Below are 20106 nucleotides of genomic sequence, written 5' to 3'. Positions count from 1 at the left end.
AATAAGACACACAATAAATATAAAACCTACTCAAACCCCCAATAATTCTGCCCTTGTGTAATTCACTTAAGCAGCAGACGTGAAATGACTTATGAAATCCACTTTAAGTAAACTACTGCACTCTATAATCAGCCTTAGTACTGTAAAAATTAAGGTCTCTGAAACCTTTTTCAACTAACTTTCTACAAGACTTCTCTCCACTACAACCCTGTGTTTTGTTTGCTTTCACTGAACTGCCAGAGACAATTCTAAAGGAACACCAACTTAGAACAAGCAAGACATGAATGCATCCAAGCACAAAGTATCACATCAGCGAAGTATGAATTTCAAGTTTGCTATCAAACAACACTTACTATAATAATTCCTAAAATTTGAAACTATTAACTATATCGGACTCTCGGTGTGTTCCCCCGACACTAGAGTACTACCATATTCTTTGCATTACTGTCAAATAACTGCACAACAGTAGCTACATAGTATTTTTTGCAACACTTCTGATTTTCTGGCTTTCAGGCAAAATCAGTTCAAATGCAAATGAATCTCTTAATTACGCATTTTACCAGCGACGGAGATTCCAAGTTCAAAATACTTCAGTCAATAAAGAGCTGCTCCTGCTGTCAGCAGTTGTACAGCTCTGCCTCGCAGCTTCGCCGAAGCGCAGGCTTTGGGCTCAGTGGGGTGGGCAGCAATGGGCCCGGGCTAGGAGCAGCACTGCTGACAACTGGCTTGTGTCCCCTCATCAGGAGGGTGAAGGCTAGGAACTCTGAGAGAACTAGTAGGATCTCTCCAGAACAAAAACTGAGAATGAACTGAAACTGGCAGAACGAAGAAGAAAATTTGGAAATCGTGTGGCCTGAAGCTCTACCACCGTTAACAATGTGAGTATTCACTGAGCTGGCAGATGCCTGCAGAAGAGCATGGGAAGCAGGAGGGACCAGGGAAGACCCCTCTTCCAGCTGTGTGAAAAGGTCCCGGAGGATCTGCCTACACCTGAAGGCAAGAACAAAAACAGATTTCTCTGTTCTGCCTATGTCCACATCTGACCAGAACAACCTGCAGAAACATCCTGAAACTTCAGGATCAACAGCTGAATTTTAGTGCAATTTGGCATTCTGGAAAGAATTTTTAAGCCCAGGGAAGAGCCAGAGAAAGCAGGAAGCTTGGAAAGTCTGACTTGTGCTTACTTTACCATTAAACCTAACAACTCAAGGTGTTCTTTCATCTCATTAGAAATATTCAACAGAGTGCAGCACAGCATCTACAGGGAGCAGCAGAACATGACCATCAGGGGACCATGTATCTAATGACTTTTTTCCGTCATTATCTTTTCCTTTAACAAAAACAAACCAAAGAAAAACAAACTAACACAAAAGGGTTATTTCATCGTAACACTACACTACCTTCCTGCTTTGGGAATCCTCAATTCGATGAAACAACGCAGAAATTTCAATTATCCAGAGCTGTAACTTCCCAGAAAACAAGTTATTCCATTTCAAGGTATCAGTTTCTATGAATTTACAAGGACTACCCAAATGTGTTTACACGTTGCCCTTCACACCAAGGAGCCAAACATGAGCTATTTCTTGCCAATTATGTAATTCACTATAAACAAGTAAAAACATGACACTCCAGGACAGTACTCACCTTTAGAAGTTTCCCAGTGTACAAAAGACTCAATTAAGGACAATCCTTGTTTGTAGTAAAATGTGGTTAATTCTAGCCAGTCTGCTTCCAGTGTACTAATAACTGGCCCCTTTCTTGTTACTTTCACAGACAAAACACCTTCATGATAGTTCCAGCAGGTAGAATCATCATCAAAAACATTGAAGACTGTATACAGCTTGTCTAAGGAAAGAAAAAGGAAGAAGAATGAACCTCTGGAAGACAGTGCACCAAAATAAAAATATTACTAATCTCTTACTTCAACACGGTTTTCTAATTCTAAAAAATTTTTAAGGATTGTTTCCTGATGTGACTGTATCAGCTGGAGCCCTAAACACATTCAGGTCAAGGTGTGAGGTGGGTATGCTCTGGGATATGAGAAAAATTTGAACATATTACAGTCAGGTTGTCACTGGACCTTTTAGGTAGGTGGCTTTGCATACAGAAAATACACTAGAGCTAAGAAAAACCCAGCAGAAACAGGCTTAATTTCTGCTACTCATGGAACTTCTGACTACAAATATCTGGGATTACCACAGCTGAAGATGAAAGATATTTTTCTAAATTGTTAAATATTAGGAATGCCTAGTACGGTATTGATTTTACCCATTATTTTCTGATGATTACTTAAGTACTGGTGTAATTCGTGGGGTTTCCCACACAGTAACTAATGAATATGCAAGTTACACGTATGACATCTGCATATCCTCAAATGATTTTTGTATCTAGGCGTTAATACAGTGCTGTTACAAAAACAGTCATTAACAAGCATTCATCAGAAATTAAAAATCACAAATACACAGCATTTTATGAAGCTACTGGTGAGAAGTTGTGAAGTCCTAGCTATACAAAAATATTGTACAAATACAGTCACGTGTATGTTATTACTGTGGAAAAGTAACACAAAGCAGTTGCCAAAAAATGCTCTCAGATTGTCTAATACTTCAACATCTGAGCAGCCTAAACCAACAAAAACCAACCTCTAGAAAGCTGAAGTAATCACATTGTCAAAACAAAGGATCTTGGTTTAGATGACCCCACTTAAGATTCTAGCTCTCTAAGCTCCAGAAACAGAGCAAGATTTAAATTTCCCAAGTAGGATGTGGACTGTAAGTGGTCTGAATCAATCTCTGGGATTGTTTTGAGAGGTGTTACCACACCCACTGCAAGTGACATCAGGTGCCTAGAATAAGGTAAATTCAGGACAAAACTTTGATCTCTGTCACTAAGAAATGACTCGCCCCTTTCTATACAGTTTTACTTTTATCACCTCCACAGGTGGTTGTATTAGCATAAACGTGTTTATCCTGATAAACCTTCATTTCCTTTCCCATATAGTAAAGTGAGATCACTTTTATATTTGTTCTTCAGAAAAAAAATAATTTGCTGCTGCAATTATTCAATTGCTCATGTGTATCAGAAATTTGCCTCTGCAAGTGGTGTATTTTATAAACAATCAAAATTCACAGGTTATGATCCCCAAAATCTAGAACTCTGACACAGTTTTGCATCCTTTGACCAGACCCAAATAGAAATGGCATATTGAAGTGGCATACCTACATGCACCTAAGGCATTTGAAAACTCCATCAGTATTTTTTAAAATGATGGTTACATACAACACTTATAAAGAAAGGTGGTTAAGTTCTCAGAAGTTTTGTTGTATGAACTCAAATAACTTTACTATCTGACCAGTACAGAGAAGCCTGGCATATCCTTGCCAAAGCTTTTTGAAGAATTTCCCAAGAACACTGCATGTAGAGGATACACTGGTTACTAACTGACCTGGTCACACCAGTCTGCATGAACAAAGCTCCATAACAGAACCAAGTGTCTTCCACTTTTTACTTACAAGATTTCTATTCTGCTACAAATAGCAAACCCACTATTTCAAGCTGTAAGGAAAGAGTTAAGCTTTAACAGATGATGCTATAAAGAGTTACTTGTACTAGAACTGCTTTAATTCAAGTGTTGAAAGTAAGAGGGACATTAATTATCTCACTGCTTAGAGTCATTATCCTGACAGTCTACAAACCAGAGAGAGTGCTTAACTCTTAATTGGAAAGTGAAAATGTTGCTTCTGAGAGCAATTAAAACGCGTCCATCAGGGAAGAACCTATTACGTCAAAACGCAATGTGACATGAAAAGTTCCATGCTGCCTGCTTCCTACACAATACTATCTTGTGTTAGCTCTCATGCTTTGGATTACTACCTCTTTTTCACCCTTCCTCCCTAGCAAGCCAGGAGGCCTTGGTGCTTCGGTATCAGAAGTCACTGTTTCAGGCAGTCTCTCACACAGACTACCCTAAGTATCTCAGATTCTTCTACAACCAAGTACTTACCACAGCACCAACATTTTTCAATGATACTTTTCCTTCCTATACATCCTTTTAATGCTTAATTTTCTCTAGTGTAAATTCGTTTTGTAACAATTATCCTCTTTGATTTCACGGTCAATGCATTAATTTACGTGATCTCTTTCAGGATGCTTCTTGAAGGCATGTTAACCAGAAAGAATCCATTATGTACGGATTTGGTTGCTGTACATTATGTGAATTGGCCAGAAGCACGTAAAATTCCAGCTCTAGCTGGAAGGGTCTCTCTTTGTTGTCAGTTTTGAAACAGGCAGAACTAGAATCATAACATATTCTTGGAAATCCATTACATGTTTATGATTTAATATTAGGAGTAAGTGAAAGCTGTATGTATTTAGGAAAAGATTTTAAAACAATTGCATCCTTTGAAAAGATTTTTACTGTCACATATTTGTTATGCACGTATCAAGCAAAAACGTCTACCTGCTTGCACAACATCTGAAATCAGAATTAGACTGTGGGTGATTTTGGGGGGGTTTATTTGTTTTTTTTACTTTATCTTTAAATTACAATTTTAACAGTATTTTTATATTATTAGTTATTTACATTATTAATTATTACTGTATTACTTTTAGTTATGTACATTTAAATAAATTATATAGTTATTAATATTTATAGTTATTTACATTATTGTTATTTTATTATATATATTTGCACATATATAATACAAAATTATATTTTTAACAGTACATTTGTAATATTCTGTATGAAAAATGAAATGTCATTTTAAAATATTACCACAGTTCACGCATACACAGAGCAGAAGGTAAACATTTCTTGTTTCTTCAACTGGCAACTTTTTAGGAAATACATATGCATTCAAGGAAGATGCACGTTCCAAATCAGTATCTGATACAACAGAACATGCTGCTCTGTTTTTTTCCAACCCCTTTTTAAAATAACAGCTCAATAAAATGCCTTATTTCTGCAATAAACAATCCGCATTATTACCGTCTCCTTTTCGTGGTTTAACAGGGCTGACTTCTTTTCCAAACTGGAAATCTGCATCTTGTAACAGACTGCTTTCGCCTTGCAGTTCTTCCTCTATCCCACTCTCAGATGACTGACCACTCAAGGTCCCTTCATTCCAGTTTCTATAGTTTTCATCAGAATTTTTTCTTCCGTGTTCCCTATTTCTTCTGCCCAGTGTGGATTCCAGCTCTGCATTTCCATCTGTGCTTGTTCCATTACAGGCTTTAGGTTGAGGAAAATGTTGGGTTAGAAATCCCACAAACTTCTTTCCTCTTTTAGCAGCTTCGTTAACCTGTATTACAAAAGAAATATATCATAAAATCACAGAATCGCTCAGGTTGGAAGACCTCTGAGATGACGGAGCCCACCCGTTACCCCAGCAGTGCCCAGCCCACCGCTCAGCCATGTCCCCAAGCACCGCAGCGGCACGTCTTGTGAACCCCTCCGGGGTGGGGGCTCCGCCGCCTCCCTGGGCGGCCTGTTCCCGGCTCCCTCACGCCCGGCCTAACCCTCCCCTGGCGCAACTCGACGCCGTTTCCCCTTGTCCTGCCGCTCGTTCCCGGGGAGAAGGGACCGACCCCCCCCTCGCTCCGGAGACGCTCCAGCCCCTCCGCGTCCCCCCTGACGTGAGGGGCCCGAAGCTGCCCCGGGGCCCGAGGGGCGGCCGCGCCGGTGCCCAGCGCAGGGCACGCTCCCTGCCCCGGCCCTGCCGGCCACGCCGCTCCGGACACCAGCCAGGGCGCTGCCGGCCGCCTCGGCCACCCGGGCAGGCCGGGGGCTGGTGCCCAGCCGGCCCCAGCCGCCCCCCCGGGCCCTTTCCCCCCGGCCCTGCCCAGCCGCTGTGCCCCGGCCTGCGGCGCTGCCTGGGGCTGGGGTGACCCGCGGGCAGGGCCCGGCGCTGAGCCCTGGGGACCCTCACACGGTGGCCTCGGGCCCTGGGCCCGGCCTGCCCCCTGCCCCTAGCAACCTCTATCCCATTTTATCTGCAGTGTGATTCTGGAATCTCACATGACTATTTATTTATTTTTTTTTTAAAAAAGACAACTTGTATATTTATGTTCTGTTTAACTAAACAGCTGATTCCGAAGGAAACGAAGACACAGCTCTGCACTGCACAAGGGTGGCTTGTCTTTGCACACTGCCCATGTTTCAGAGCAAATGGAAGTCCTCCAGCTTGTCTTCTGACCCAGGCCAAGAAAGGTGGCCAACCCCTTTACTGACTTAAGTGTACAGAAAGTCCTTCCATTTACAACAAATCAAAAGTGTTTTACTTGCTGCATTGTAGTGATAAGCAGCACACCAGTGCAATAAATACTATTGTTTCTCTGAACATGTGATACCGGTCATACTAAACTTACTGACTGCTAATACTACAGAAATATTTGTCATGTGCCATGATTCATTATCCCCTGGTTCCCTTAGAGGATGCTCAGCTTCACTATTACTTGAGAATAGTGCAGGAGCAGAGAAAGGAGGGAGCTAGAGGCAAATTAAAACCCTCTCAACTCTGCTTTCATCCAGCAGTAGGTCTTCTATCTGCACTGAAGTCTCAAAATACAGCTGTAGAGTATGTGCCACATCTGGGATGCGTCTGTTTTTGGAGAGAGGGCTTTTTTTGCTGGCATAAGGAGCGCTGCTACATTGCAAGGTGATCCCACTGACATCTTGTGCTACAAGCTCCCCTGTGCAATCAAGTCTTTCTGGGAAAACACAGGAACACCAGCCCAGAAAGAAGAAATTGCCTGGGTAGTACTGCAGGCAGTAGAGGGAAGGTTCTCTACCCTGTTATACTCACATAAACTATTAATCAACAGAGTGAGTAACACTCATAGCTGATGGTACTACAAGCCCTTTTTAGTACCACAACAGACTGAAGTCTTACCATCAACGACTGTATCACCACAGCAATGATACAGTATGTAATCACTGTGATGATACAGAGCTGCTGCTTCTAAGGCAACCAAAATAAATTTAAATGTGACAAGCAACATGCAGAAAATGAGGTAATATGACAACCTTTTTCCTGTAGTGCCAAGAAGTCTTATTTCAGATCTTAAAAAACAACAATTTTATTTTTTTTTTTACTGGATTACTGGCTGAGTCTTTTTAAAACACTGGGAGCATTCTAAAATCAAATTATTTTCACATACTACTTATGCACCAGATTTGCTTGCAAGACTGAATCACTGCTAATTTCAAGTGTATTTTTCCTTTAAATGTTTGTGTTGGGCATGCTGTACAACCAGCCTGGCAATATGCAGATAGTGTAACGGTAATGGAATCCCTTTTTAAATTCAAAATACCTGAAAATTTTTAAACAAGCCATTTAGAAGTTTTGAACAACTCTGATAATTTCAAACATTATTAAAGATCTCCAATATGCTTTTTTCCTCTACTTCTTTCCCTGGCAACTAATGTAAAAGATATCACTAACTCTTGTAATAACAATAGTTTCCTGTTTCGGCAAGTCTTCAATTTTGCAGAGGAAGTTAAACACAAAAAGAATGAGAACTGGAGCTTGCATTCCAGTGGAAGTTTAGTTTTCTTTAACTATAAGATATTTTTTTTAAAGGCTGTGCCAAGTAAACATTTAGTACAGTTACTGTGTTTTTTGTATTTGTTAAAGAACGAAGAAAGTCTTTTTTAGAAATTGAATATATTCATATTCATCAGGAATATCTTACTTAACCCAGAACAACATAAAACTTTGGATTTTTAAAAAAATATTAATTCCAAAAAAAGCTATCACACCAGTATTTTATAAAGACTGACTGAGAGTTTGGGCCTGATTCTGCTTTCAGTGGTGTGAACGCCCAGTCTCCCAAAGCTTTACAGGGTTCAGTACCAAGTCTTACATTAGAAAAAGCAACTAGTGCAGAAAAAATAACTCCTTTCACAGCAAGAAGAGACTTTGTAGCTTCTCTGAAATAAACCAGTGTTAAAACTCAAAACTAAAAACCCCCTTCAACCACTAAATATAACTTACGTGTACAGTAAAAATTAAAATTGGAAGAGAAGTTTAATAAAACCCTCCATTACCTTTTCTAACAGTTCTTTCACTACCTCATTTGTCAGTGTTTCATACATTAAAGGACATTCCTCAATCACCAGCCTGGGGTGCCTTTGTCCTCTGGGTGCTGCATGCTTCTGGCTAGAACACAGAAAGAAAGCGGTCTTTGTCAGTAGTTTGCCACTAACTTGGGCAAATGCTTGCATATAGAATTCTTTTGGAATAGTTATGAATGAAATCCTGGCAATGCCTCTTCATACTTTTACTTAGAACTCAGTGGGTTTTGGTGTTTTGTTGTGATTCTCACACAAAGTGGCAGGTACTGTGTATTACAATGTCAGGAGAAGAATATGAATATTTAGCAGGAATTTAATCTGAAGACTGTTAATAGACATCTTTTGGAAACCGAGCTTTATTGACAAACAGCCCTGCTTTTGTAATAAATAAACCCCAAAATCTCCAACAATGCAAAAATTACAAGTTTAAGCTATAAACAGCAAGCACAAAAGAGGTTTAGTTTTGTAGGAAACACACCAGGAATAGAAATGGTACTTTTACACTGTTAACATGCTGCTGTTGAGTTTTTTAAGCTAAAGCAGAGTTGCAGCTACTGTATGAAATACAGCGTAGGCAAATACTAGAAATACAATGCACTAACAATTTTACTTTGGGTTCAGAAATGTTTAAATCACTCAGATCTGAGAATCTGACAAGCTTTACCTTCCATTTAAAGAACAGTATTCATCATGTTTTATCTAAAGCCAGTTCAGTTATTACTCTGACAACAACATTTGGTGTATATCAGCAGTAGAATGGAATTTCATTCGATACTTCTTCACACAATCTTTTGCTTCCGAATGAAACATCAGAGACACTCAAATTCTTCGAAGCCTCAGCTGCAAAGAGCAAGTATTCTGCTTTTCTTACTCCTGCATTTGCCCACATGGCCGACACTCACTTTGTTTGCAGATGAACGTATAAAGTAAGTTGTATGAACAGCAAATACCATGGACAATGCTTGTTTAAGCAAAGTGTTTGAGAAGCTCCCTCAAACGTGCCATGTTTCACAGAAGCATGACTGGAGTGGCAGGGGCACTTCCAGAAGAAAATGAGAACCTTTGCACATTGCACTAGGACTCAGGAGAGCAGGGGAAGCGTTGACAGCTCTTAACACAGTAAGAGATCCACTTTGAGTTAATTCAAAGTAAGAACAAGTTACCACCTTCGCATTCAAAGAACTAACAGCAAAATTTCTTTGTACATTTTCTTTATGATCACATGGTGATTACAACGCAGTGAAAACAGGAGTAATAAACAAAGACTGTGGTGCTGGAACATAAACACAAACTCTTGACTCTCCCCCAGTGTCAAAACCAAGCTTTTGTATGACCTCCAATCACAGAGCAATTATTTCCTTCTTACTAAGAAGGAAAAATAAACTATCTCTGACAGACTAATTCACACTTTATAGGTCATTTTCTCTGAATAATGCTCTTACGGGAAAAGTGAAAACATGAAAGTTTGAAAAATGAAGAAAAAACAAAACCGAGATAATTTAAAGCAGCTTATTACTCTCCTAGTGTTTTGTTTAATCGTAGATTTGCTGCAGGTTCCAAGATGATACTTCATTATAAAAATGTATTAAAAATAGAAAGGTAACCGAACAATTTATCTTCCCACAAATTATAATAAGCAAGTTTGGAGGTTTTTTTGAGCATTTACCAAAGCAAAGTAAACATTCCCCTACTGCGTGCTTAGCTTCAATTAATAAAACATTACTAACTTGCTTAACAGTTCCTTCTTTAAAAAGGTATTTCATTCTCTGAGGTGCCCATTTTGAGCTGATAATAAATTATGCATGTGGAACCACCCATTTAGAAATGGCTTAAGTAATGGATCAATGTATTCAAATTGTTTCACTGTTACCTTAATTTTAATCGTGAAAGTACCACTCGATACATGTGACTTGCAGGGAAATTCCTTCTACATCCAACTGGCAGTAGAATAGGATGAACAGCTCCTACGACATATCCTTTGCTGTAATATTCTTCCACCTTAGATGCTATATCCAACACAGAACTGATCTTGATAACTTCTGGATTTGAGGAAGCTAAAACACATTAAAAGCAGCAGAGAAGCATATGATACTGTGTATAGCCACATACTTTTGGGGCGAGTTCCTTTTATATAACCCACACAAAATCTAACCAAGGCATTTAATAAAAAACCTACAGTTCTATTTATACAAGAAAAAGCAGATTCACAGCTAATTCAACAGTACCCAAGTAGCTGAAGGACAAATTTTTACAAGTTAATATGATCTATTTTTAATCTATTTGGCAACACTTTCTGTTGGACCTAAGCTTTGCCAAGCTAATTTAGGAGCTGCGTCGACATCTAAACACATAATGGGTCTGAACTTAACTACGCAACTATTTTGTCTAGCCAAAGCCTTAAACGTACTGAAGCAGTATCCTTCAATCCCAGTTGTAGGGTAAATTTCTGGACAATGAATTCAAGCCTAGAACAACTGGTTTGTTTTTCTTTAAAAAAAAAAAAATTGTATCCCTTAGAAGTGATCTGTGGATTCTGGGTTGGAAATGCTCATACACACTCTGAGGGATCCTCCTTAGAAATCAAGATGGCATCACAGAGCTTACTTAGGCCCATGTACTAAGGCCTACTGGACTATGTTAAAATCTCAGTCAACAGGCAGCAGCTAGGTACTACATAGTTACTGGGGGAAACGACACAAATCAAGGGAAAACTTTCGGGGGAATCTTTTTTGATCCACAGCTATTGCCCAGAGAAAAGGAAGAGCCCACAGTTAATCAATGATGTACTGTGCTGCAGTCAGTCTGATGGCCAGTATTTCCTGTTCCCCTGAACTCTAGCTGTATTGCAGATGCTCTCAAAAATCAGGAATTTAATACTCATATACAGACAGTAACTGGAGAGTAATTATGCCAGCATATATTTGCCATCATCAAAATTTTCATCGTTTGCAGATATGAACTCTTAGAACAAAGACTGCTTGGCTTGGAATTTTATGGTCTCCATCAGCAACCCTTGCTGCAAGTGACATACTTTTTTGTGTTCTGATGGGTCCTTCTCTTTGCAAGACTTTAAGTGCATTAAGACCAGTGTTCAACTGTATTAAAGGGTGCCTCATTTGGAATTAAGTGAGCTCACAAAACTTTTTCTGAGCTACAAACATTTTAACACGCTACTCTAAACATTCCCTTTCAAACAATACAAAAACCTGAAAATTAAATACACTAATTCTACTTTGATTCTGTAATTTAAAAAATATTATAAAAAAGAAAAAAGAACAGATAAATGCAATGACATAAATCTCACTCACCACACTGTAAATGTGCTCTTTAAGAGTTTATTTCATGTTCTTACATCCTCTTATCTACCTGCCCTATGCTGTAGGTGGGCAACAGCAAGGAATTTAAAGACTTTATCAAAGACACCGCAAGTCACAAAGTCTACCTATCCTAGTGGTTTAAAGTATCATCAACCGGAATTATAAATCTTCAGTTTGCCTAAATCTTTTATTTTAATAAACTGAATTAGAATTCTGCTGGTTCATGAGTGATGTTCTGCAAAACATCAATCTCTATACTGTTTTCCCACTGTAAAATAGGGATAATACTGATCCATATACATTATGGAGGAGTTTTTAAATGAACCAACCAACAAAACACCAGAAGCTAACGTTCTGCAACACTCAAATGCTTTTAAATACCAACTTCTACTAAAGGGAAACAGGAATGGAGGCCTACTTTGCTTGTTGCTATAAAAGCCTTAACAGCTCAGAAAAGCTACCAAGAGAAACCAGAATAATATGTACCACTAACATACATATTGAGGGTTTATTGCTGAGAACTAGGAAACTCGACCTATTAATGTCAACTGTGCCATTCTCGGTCACAGGGACTGGGCTGTTGCATGTTCTCACACTTCCTTGCCCCCCCCCCCCCTTTTTTTTTTAGCAGACACTACATCACAGCCCTCCCTTTCACACATGGATGGTATCTGGCACTTAGTAACACCTCCATCCCATGATTCCACTCACAGTAAATGTAGGAGACATTAAATATTTATTGAAGAAATAACCTTATATAGTCCACAAGCCAAAAAAGCAGGAACATATGCAACGTGATCACCAGTTCACTGATTCTGCAAATATCTTTTAACCATTTTTCATTAAGAAAATTCCCTTCCTGATCTGCTGTCAACAGGTAGCCAAAACACTTAAAAATAACAGAACTACAGCTAACTTGCTAGCTGTGTAATAAACTTCAGATACATGATATTGAAGATGACAACAAAACAGTGACTTCATACATATTCATACTATTAGTCAGAGCGACAAGAACTTCACAGCATGTCATCTTAGTGGGCTGCATGAATACTCTTTCTCTTCCCTAATAGGAGGGTTGTGGAAAAAGTGTAACCATCCTGCTTGAGTAGAAGTATCCCTACTCTATGGTTTAAACTGACCTCAAAAAATATCAACTGTTTTTTGTAACTGAGATATACCTCATGATTGAGACTGTAGAATTTACAATCCTTGACAGGCATTTAAAACTACACTTCAGAGTCCACTGCTCCCTTTCTTCTGTACTATTAAATCCCACCAAAATAAAACATTGGCTGTCATTTTCTTGTCTGGGATTCTCCTGATGCAGAACCACCTCCACGCAACTCAAAGTGATTTTTACAGTAGGGATGGAATATTTCAGGGACAAGGAGGGGAGAAGCTAAAGTACAATACACTGCTGATAACTAGTTAAGATGCACAAGGTCTCCAGCCAGCAAATTTAGACTACAGCATGGTTGACCTAATCTGCATCGTGGCTTGGGAGTTATCAGGGACTCCTGAAAGTCTCCCCAGCAGGCTCACTTCAACTTCACATAGCATGAATCTGATGAAGCAGACAACAAGGTATATTAAATTGAAATAACAAATTTATGCTTGCTATGCTTTTCTCTTAATGCAGGGCATGGCTTACTGTAGGATTTTATAAAGGATACTAAGTGCAGATTTTCTGTTTTACTTGCTGCAAGATCCAGTGGTAACAAGTCACTCAGGCAAACAGAAATCTCAGATGTTGGGGAAGATTTTCCTCTGGAAATCAGCAAACACAGAGTGCCATGAAGACAACACAACTTGACAGCAGAGTGAAAACTAACTTTGGTCTGAAGTGATGAAAGGCTCTTTCTTAGGATTCATTTAGCCAAAGGATATTCAAGTGGCAACAAGTATGTCAGTGAGTTGATTAGGGTAGAGAAAAGAAAAAAAACCCACCCAACACCCCAGCATATTCCCCACAGTACTTTAGCCAGTCTCCACACTTCATAAGCAGACAGAACTCAGAAATGCCTCCAAGACAGTATGTACACCATTTTTTTCCTGTATTCACTATCTTAGCTCTAAAAAGTAGAGACTCTAAACAAAAAAATATTGTCAGTTCAAATATGCACACAGCTAGAACCATTCAGCAGAAAGATACCTCTGCCTACAAATCTACTTGCTTACAGTCAGAAACCTGTAAGTTAGGTAACTATCTGAAACTGATCTCACTGTTATTTAGCACTCATAATTCCACATAAAGTCACTAAAGCTAAGCACTTTTGAATATGAGACTAAATAGGAGAAAATTAATCTTTACTGCTGTACCAATAGGTTATTAAAATACAGGTGTGCACCTTTACCTGCACTTGTTTGAAGTGCTTTTTCTTAAAAGTCACAACCACCTTCACAACAAATCCTTCCAGAAACTTGTTACTGTAAAACACAACACTATCCAGAAAACATATTATTTAAAAGCACTAAATGCTCCTCAGTCTCAGAAAAAAGTTTTATTACCCTATTATCAGTAGGTGAGTAGCTAATTCATTTATGCACTAGGCAGCCTAGTTTTATTTCCACTATGTTCCCACTACTACTCAACACAAAGTCTTATTTCTTCACAAAGAACAAGCCAGTGAGAAACTCTTTTATTTGTGTAAATAAACAGAACAAATACAGTTGGATGTCAAAAACTGGCTTATATTAGTATCTTGCAGTTTTTCAATGAACAGATTGATGTATTTTTTAAAAAAAAATACAGTCCTCTAATTTAGAGTTAAAAGTAAGCAGAGGCCAAGTTTTGTTCATGAAAAAGTTCCTGAAAACGTTAACAAGACATGCACTTACACTTTCTCTCTATCAAACCCTTCTAGCAATTGCATTTACTTCAAATCCTCGTTATTAAGCATTTCCAGCGGACTGGGTTGTTATAAAATGCAAGTTACTACAAAGTGAGGGTAAAACTGAGCTGTCTGTTCTCAGAGGGCAGCCATCTGGGCTTGTTTATGTTTTCAACTTTGTGGAACAGGGAGTTGCTCTGTTAAGAGACGGGACACCCTCGGGAAGGAAGTATCCCACAGAGTACTGTCTGCCTCCAGCTACGCATACAAATTTTGTTTCATTTTGGTCACGATTTCAAAAGACTATTCAACAACGAGAAGTAAAGCATTTGGAAGAAAATACTGATGAAACTGTAAGACTCTAAAGTATCTACCAAGAGGCTGGGGGGGAGGCTACTCTTGGTATACAACTAAGAAACAGACTTACTTCTGCATAAAGTAACACGGACAATGACAGCCTGTTTTCGGAAGTTGAGTGCATTTTTAAAACTTGTTATTCAATTAAGGCTCAAGCACAGTGTATTTTCTGAACCGTCACACTGAATTCGGACACCCATTATTCAAAGTGAGTATGGATAGCAGTATCTGACTCACAGGAAACTAGGAAAATTTCTAACAGTTTAGCCAGCTTCCTTAACAGGGACAGTTGTGTAATTTGGGGGGTTTGGTTGTTAAAAATACTTCAGTAGTTTCCACTGTAATTTTATATAAGTGAGGACCTTCGTCATGATTTGTATTTCAAAATAAAAGTCTTACATTTTGGCTAGCTTTGTAAAAGTATCTAGGATTTACTGTAAGTCAAACAAGACAGAACTAAGTTAAATCCTATTCCTTGCTGTCTCAGAATAGTAAAAATACAACATAAAATGATACCTTCCAACGTAAAATCCAGCAATACGTATTCATAAGCAGAATCTGTCTTTGTTTCAACTTGCGGTCTCTTCAATGTAGAAAAGATTTTTCCAGGGCTGCTATCATCTGGGTCTTCCAGCTTTCTCAGTCCGCACCCCATGGCAAGATCTGCAAATGATTAAATCGCAGGAAAAGGTGGGGGGAGCAGCAAGATCTGTCGCTCTCGCTACAGGATAAAAAAAAAAGCAATCAAATAATTCCCTTTGACTTTGCTTTCTATTAGCTGTAAATCCAAAGAGAGAAAAAGTCCGGTTCCCAAATCAAAAAGCAAAGGTACTTTCCATTCATTTTTTATATAGAAATGGTAAGCCCGCGATGATTTCAAGCTACAAACTTGGCAAGAGTAGGCTTGATTCTGCAGCCTTAGAGCTGCTACAAACTAGCAGAGATTTTCCATGCCACGTCAATTTACAGCCAGCCCCCTATCAGTGCTCTCTTGCAGAGGACACCAATAGTGCTTTGTTTGTCCTTCTAGACTGACTGGGCGAGGGGGGGCTATAGGGGGGAGAAGAACTGAAAAAGAAAGTTAGAGAGAAACTGGTCTGCAATTACTTACCTCCAGAAGTTCTCAACTGCAGTGGGAAGTCAGAGGGGAAAAAAACAAGTTAATCAGAATGAAAGAACACGAAAAGAGCCTCAACATGGTTGGAGACGAAAATCATTTCCAGAAAGGAAGTCAGCTTCAAGAGGAAATTGCTTCTGGCATCTCAAAGGGTAGAAAAGTAAATGAAAAGCAGTTTAGTCCTTATTTTAGATTTCAAAGTTTGGTTCCTATTTCCTTTCCACAGGAACTTTCTTCCAGAGAAAAACCACACATGAACACAGTGTAATATACTGTAATAATGTAAAAATAGGTAGTAAAGAAATTTGTCAAGAAAATCAGTAAGAATCTACATCACTAAGATCAACTTAGGCACCTGGTTTTGATAAACACCAAAAATGACACTGAAATATTCCTCATTTCAAATCAGAAAGACTTTTTCAATGTTCATATATGAATATAGTTACAAGACTTTGTTCCCCATTTTTCATGCGCATTAACAACCACAATCTTCTCTGTCAGGCTGACCTCAGCTGGTACAGCCACAGACTTTCGACACTGCTTCCTAAATACATTTTTCTTTTAAATCCCTAAAATTTAGTATCATTTCAAAGGCTCTAATTACTCTTCCATTACCTACTGCAAGTCATTTGTAACTGTACTACGCCTGATGCAGACCATGGTAATGCCTGGGAAAAAACAGGAACAGCAGTTCATTTTCTAAGGCCCCATTACTGCCAGGATGGGTGGTCAGAAAATTTACCTTTTTATTTTTAGACTGTACCTAGAGCAATTAAGAGTCATCCAGAGAAAACAATAGATTTAGAATACCATTTTTGATGAAAGGAACTGCACAGCTGAATTTATTAAGCTTTTCACTTTCTTTTCAATGAAGAATACTAATCGTATTAAAAATGCCCTCATTTTCTATAATCAATCACTGTAAGCCTGGTGTTAACCATTTGTGGTTTTCCTCCTGTTCTACTGCACGCAAAGTGATCTAACTTTTATTTAAGTAGTTCACCAGGAACAGTAGGTCTACAGACTATACCGCCTTTGAAATCCACGTAAAGTTGCTTAATTCTAGAAGGATTTAAAAATCACTGAGTGTAGAGCCTAAGACTGAAGTTGTAATTATTACATACAGTCTTTAAAACAAGCTCCCAGGTGCTGAAACCGAGGAAATCCCTCAGTATTGTCTTCTTGATTAAAACCTAGGAAAACATACTAAACAAGCAGAATTCTTCAGCTTCCTGCATGTCTGCTTACACAGAAATTGCTCCAAGGTTGTTCCCTCCCCCCCAATGAAGGTCATCTCTGAATTTTTGCTATACCAGACATTCATGTGCACTGTCCACTCAGCCTTGAGAACCCTGCTGCTTCATTCCACACAGTCCTAAAGATCCACTGTAACTGCTTGCATAAAGCCACGGCATGACTAAGACAGCTGCAAGTAAAACAAACTTTTTGCAGCACTAGTCCAGTTGCCGGCTTGTTGCTTTTTTTCCATTAATTTATTTAACTAAAGACAGCTACATTTTAAATGAGACCAGCATATTGTATTCTGAAGTCTTTGTGACAAGGCTTAAACCATATTTCAATCCTCCCACCAAGACAGGATTTTTCACAGTACAAACAAACTCTTACGACATCAGCACAGAAACACTGCTGTGGATAAAACCCATGGTCCTTATTTTGGGTAACCCTAGATCAGTCAAGCAGTTACAAGCTTCCAAGTTGGAAGTCAGTCAACAGCTGTCATTCCAGACTTGACTCGGAAGTCACTAGACTGAACTGATGAAACCAAAGATCCCACCTGTCAGAATAAAGAAAACAAAGGAAAACAAACCCAACCATGAACTTGTGGCATCCCTCACAGGAGCTCGAAACAGCATCAAAGCACCTCAGTGACTCAGGAGAGAAACAGGACCTTAAGATTCCTGGATTCAAGAGCTGCTTAAGGAGCAGCCTGAGCAGCTATAGTATCCTTTGCAAAGTGGGTATGAACTAGAGAACAGTCCATTTCCAGTGACCCACAATGCAAGGTTCTGGGAACTGGCATCAAAGAGCAGATCCGTAGAACAACACTGTGATTCACTGGGGTGTGGTAGCCACAGCAACCCCCACTGAAGGAGCACGTGACTCATTCACTGAAGCTTGATATTTTTAGACTTTTATAAAGGCAAGATAGCCAAACAATGGACCAATTAATCCAAAGAAACTACGCTTCTGTGGAAGGCTTCCAGGATCCCCCTACTTTTTTTATTCTGATGAAAATGGAAAAATGACAGCAAGTCAGCAGAAGAGCAGCACAGCAACAGGAGCACAAATCCAGCACTGGACCACCGACTGCCTTCCAGCAGCGCAGGAGAGGCAGCTGCAGTTCTGCACAGCAGTTATGACCAGAACGCCAGACAACAAACAAGCCCTGCTGCCTACCCACGCCTCAGGGCTGCTCCTGTCCCTTACTTATGACATACTCTGCTCCCTGTTGTCAGTGTCATGGCAAGTCTGAAAACATTTTTGTGGGAGGCACTGTTGTTTTTCTTGTACATTACTAAACTTACTGAATATAAGGACATCATCTGATGCTTGAAGATGGTATTTTGAAATAGATGTTCCTCTGTTCCTGACTCCATGCTGAGCTGCTCATTATTACTGTTACTGACATCCAAGGCAGGCTCTCCGTCTGCGGTGTCGGTGCCAAATAGAAGTGGCGTTGGCCACCTCCTTTTTGCCGAAATCTCTCTAGCTAGAATTAAAAAGATGACACTTCGGTTTTGGAACATCTGTGATAAACAGACTCAAATACAAAGCCTATTTACAAGAATGCCTTCTCTTCTCCAAAACTAAATATGACCTGCATAAACCATTCAATAAAATACAGTTTCAACTTTGTCTCTCCCCAGTATCTTAAAAGATCAAAAATGGGAGATAGTACTTGACAGTACTGTGTTCTTTTCTCCAAGTCATCTGAGCTTTCCGTTGATTAAAATCCTAAAACTTCAGGAAAATTACAAAAACAATGGAGGTACACAGGTTTTCCTTGTCTGTGTTGCACAATGTCAAAATAAAAGTTAAAAATAATAAACGTTCAGGGAAATTGACTTATAAGGATTTAAGTTTTAATGTATACCAACACTCAAGAAAGATCGTAAGCTACTGAATCTGCAATTCGGTCAGTTAGCTATACCAGGCTCCATAGCAAACATTTCCTTAAAGACACCTCTCTTTCCGATTAGGACACATGCTAGTATGTTAAAGGCAAAAGGAATCATACTGCTTTAACACTATGTTAACTTCAAAAAGCTTCAAAAGTAGTAGTACTTTATTTTAAATTATAAAATATGTATCAAGGACTTGTAAGAAGGGCTAGAGAATTTTTAAGCAGTATCACAGTCATGACAAATGAGCCCTGCTCAATCACAATTTAGAACTGGCTGAAGATTCTGAAAGTAAAACATTTCACACTTCCCAGCCTATTAGGCCACCACTGGGACAAAACCATCACTGCTGGTACATCTGTGAGGAAGTTATTCACCCAAAACATTTCAACTGATGAGCTTACCTGGAATAAACTCAGTAATACAAGCTGCACAGCCTTTACAGATCCGTTCTTATTCTTGAGGTTGGAGTAGCGAGCATCAGAAATACAAATACCTTAGAACTGCACCAATTACCTAAACAATAAATTATTGCTATTTATAAAGATTTTACTACGATGAAAACTGACTCAACAAGCAAGAAACAGAAGACATAACTCTTAGTTCCTCTGATGAAGTCAAAATGTGAAATATTTGAATCAAACATGTTCCCTGCTTGGGGTCATAACCACCCATGTCTGCAGCTTACAAAGGCATGTAAGAGCACCACTTCACTTAATAATGTGTTTGGGTTTTTTTTTGTTTGTTTTTTTTTTAATGAGCTATAGATCAGTCATCACTGACACAGAATGTTTTTAACAAAGGACAGACACATAAGATGCAAGGGAGCAAATTACAAACACCTTACATCAATGAGATTCCTCCAGAACCTGAGGCTATCTAAACAACTACAGGACTCAAAATTAACACACTAAAAAACCCCAAATACTAATAATCTCAAATTGCAACACATTTGACCTTTACTGTTCCTCCCTGAACTTTTTAGGCGCACTTCCTTTGTTTTATGACTCACAGCAAACGTAAAGCTTTTACTTGGGATAGGATAATGACAGAAAAAGCAAAAAAAAATTCTGTAATTCAATTGCCAAGTATTTTTTACATCCCCACCCCAAGAACTATTATCGTAACTAAAACAAAATACTGATGTTTAGTTCTTTCTTCTGCAGAATTTTATTAAAACTGTTTTGTCCATAATTTATTTTAAGATGTTTAGAAAGTAGCAGTGTTCCATTCTGAAGGCTCCTTAATTTGGAAACTTTTTTTTTCT

At 38.9% G+C, this 20106-nt stretch overlaps 1 protein-coding gene across 2 annotated transcripts in view; it reads right to left on the bottom strand.

Annotated features, from left to right (window-relative positions):
• The window catches only part of RFTN2 (raftlin family member 2), a 37363-nt gene extending 21521 nt beyond the window's left edge, over window positions 1–15842 (bottom strand). Inside the window, exons 1-6 of one of the 2 annotated variants that reach the window (XM_056349689.1) lie at window positions 15691–15842; window positions 15096–15300; window positions 9945–10128; window positions 8048–8159; window positions 4988–5300; window positions 1645–1845 (exon numbers count right to left, since the gene is read on the bottom strand). In XM_056349689.1, coding sequence (XP_056205664.1) covers window positions 1645–1845; window positions 4988–5300; window positions 8048–8159; window positions 9945–10128; window positions 15096–15234 — 949 coding nt within the window. In that variant the 5' untranslated portion in view covers window positions 15235–15300; window positions 15691–15842. The remainder of the gene's footprint in view (window positions 1–1644; window positions 1846–4987; window positions 5301–8047; window positions 8160–9944; window positions 10129–15095; window positions 15301–15690) is intronic. The other variant, XM_056349691.1, reaches the window with a different exon arrangement.
• Between the last annotated feature and the right edge of the window lie 4264 nt (window positions 15843–20106).

The sequence above is a fragment of the Falco biarmicus genome, chromosome 8 (assembly GCF_023638135.1).
Source record: "Falco biarmicus isolate bFalBia1 chromosome 8, bFalBia1.pri, whole genome shotgun sequence".
In the NCBI taxonomy this organism is placed as follows: Eukaryota; Metazoa; Chordata; class Aves; order Falconiformes; family Falconidae; genus Falco; species Falco biarmicus.
The sequence above is the reverse complement of the archived record's forward strand: the minus strand, read 5'-3'. Positions and strand labels throughout refer to the sequence as shown.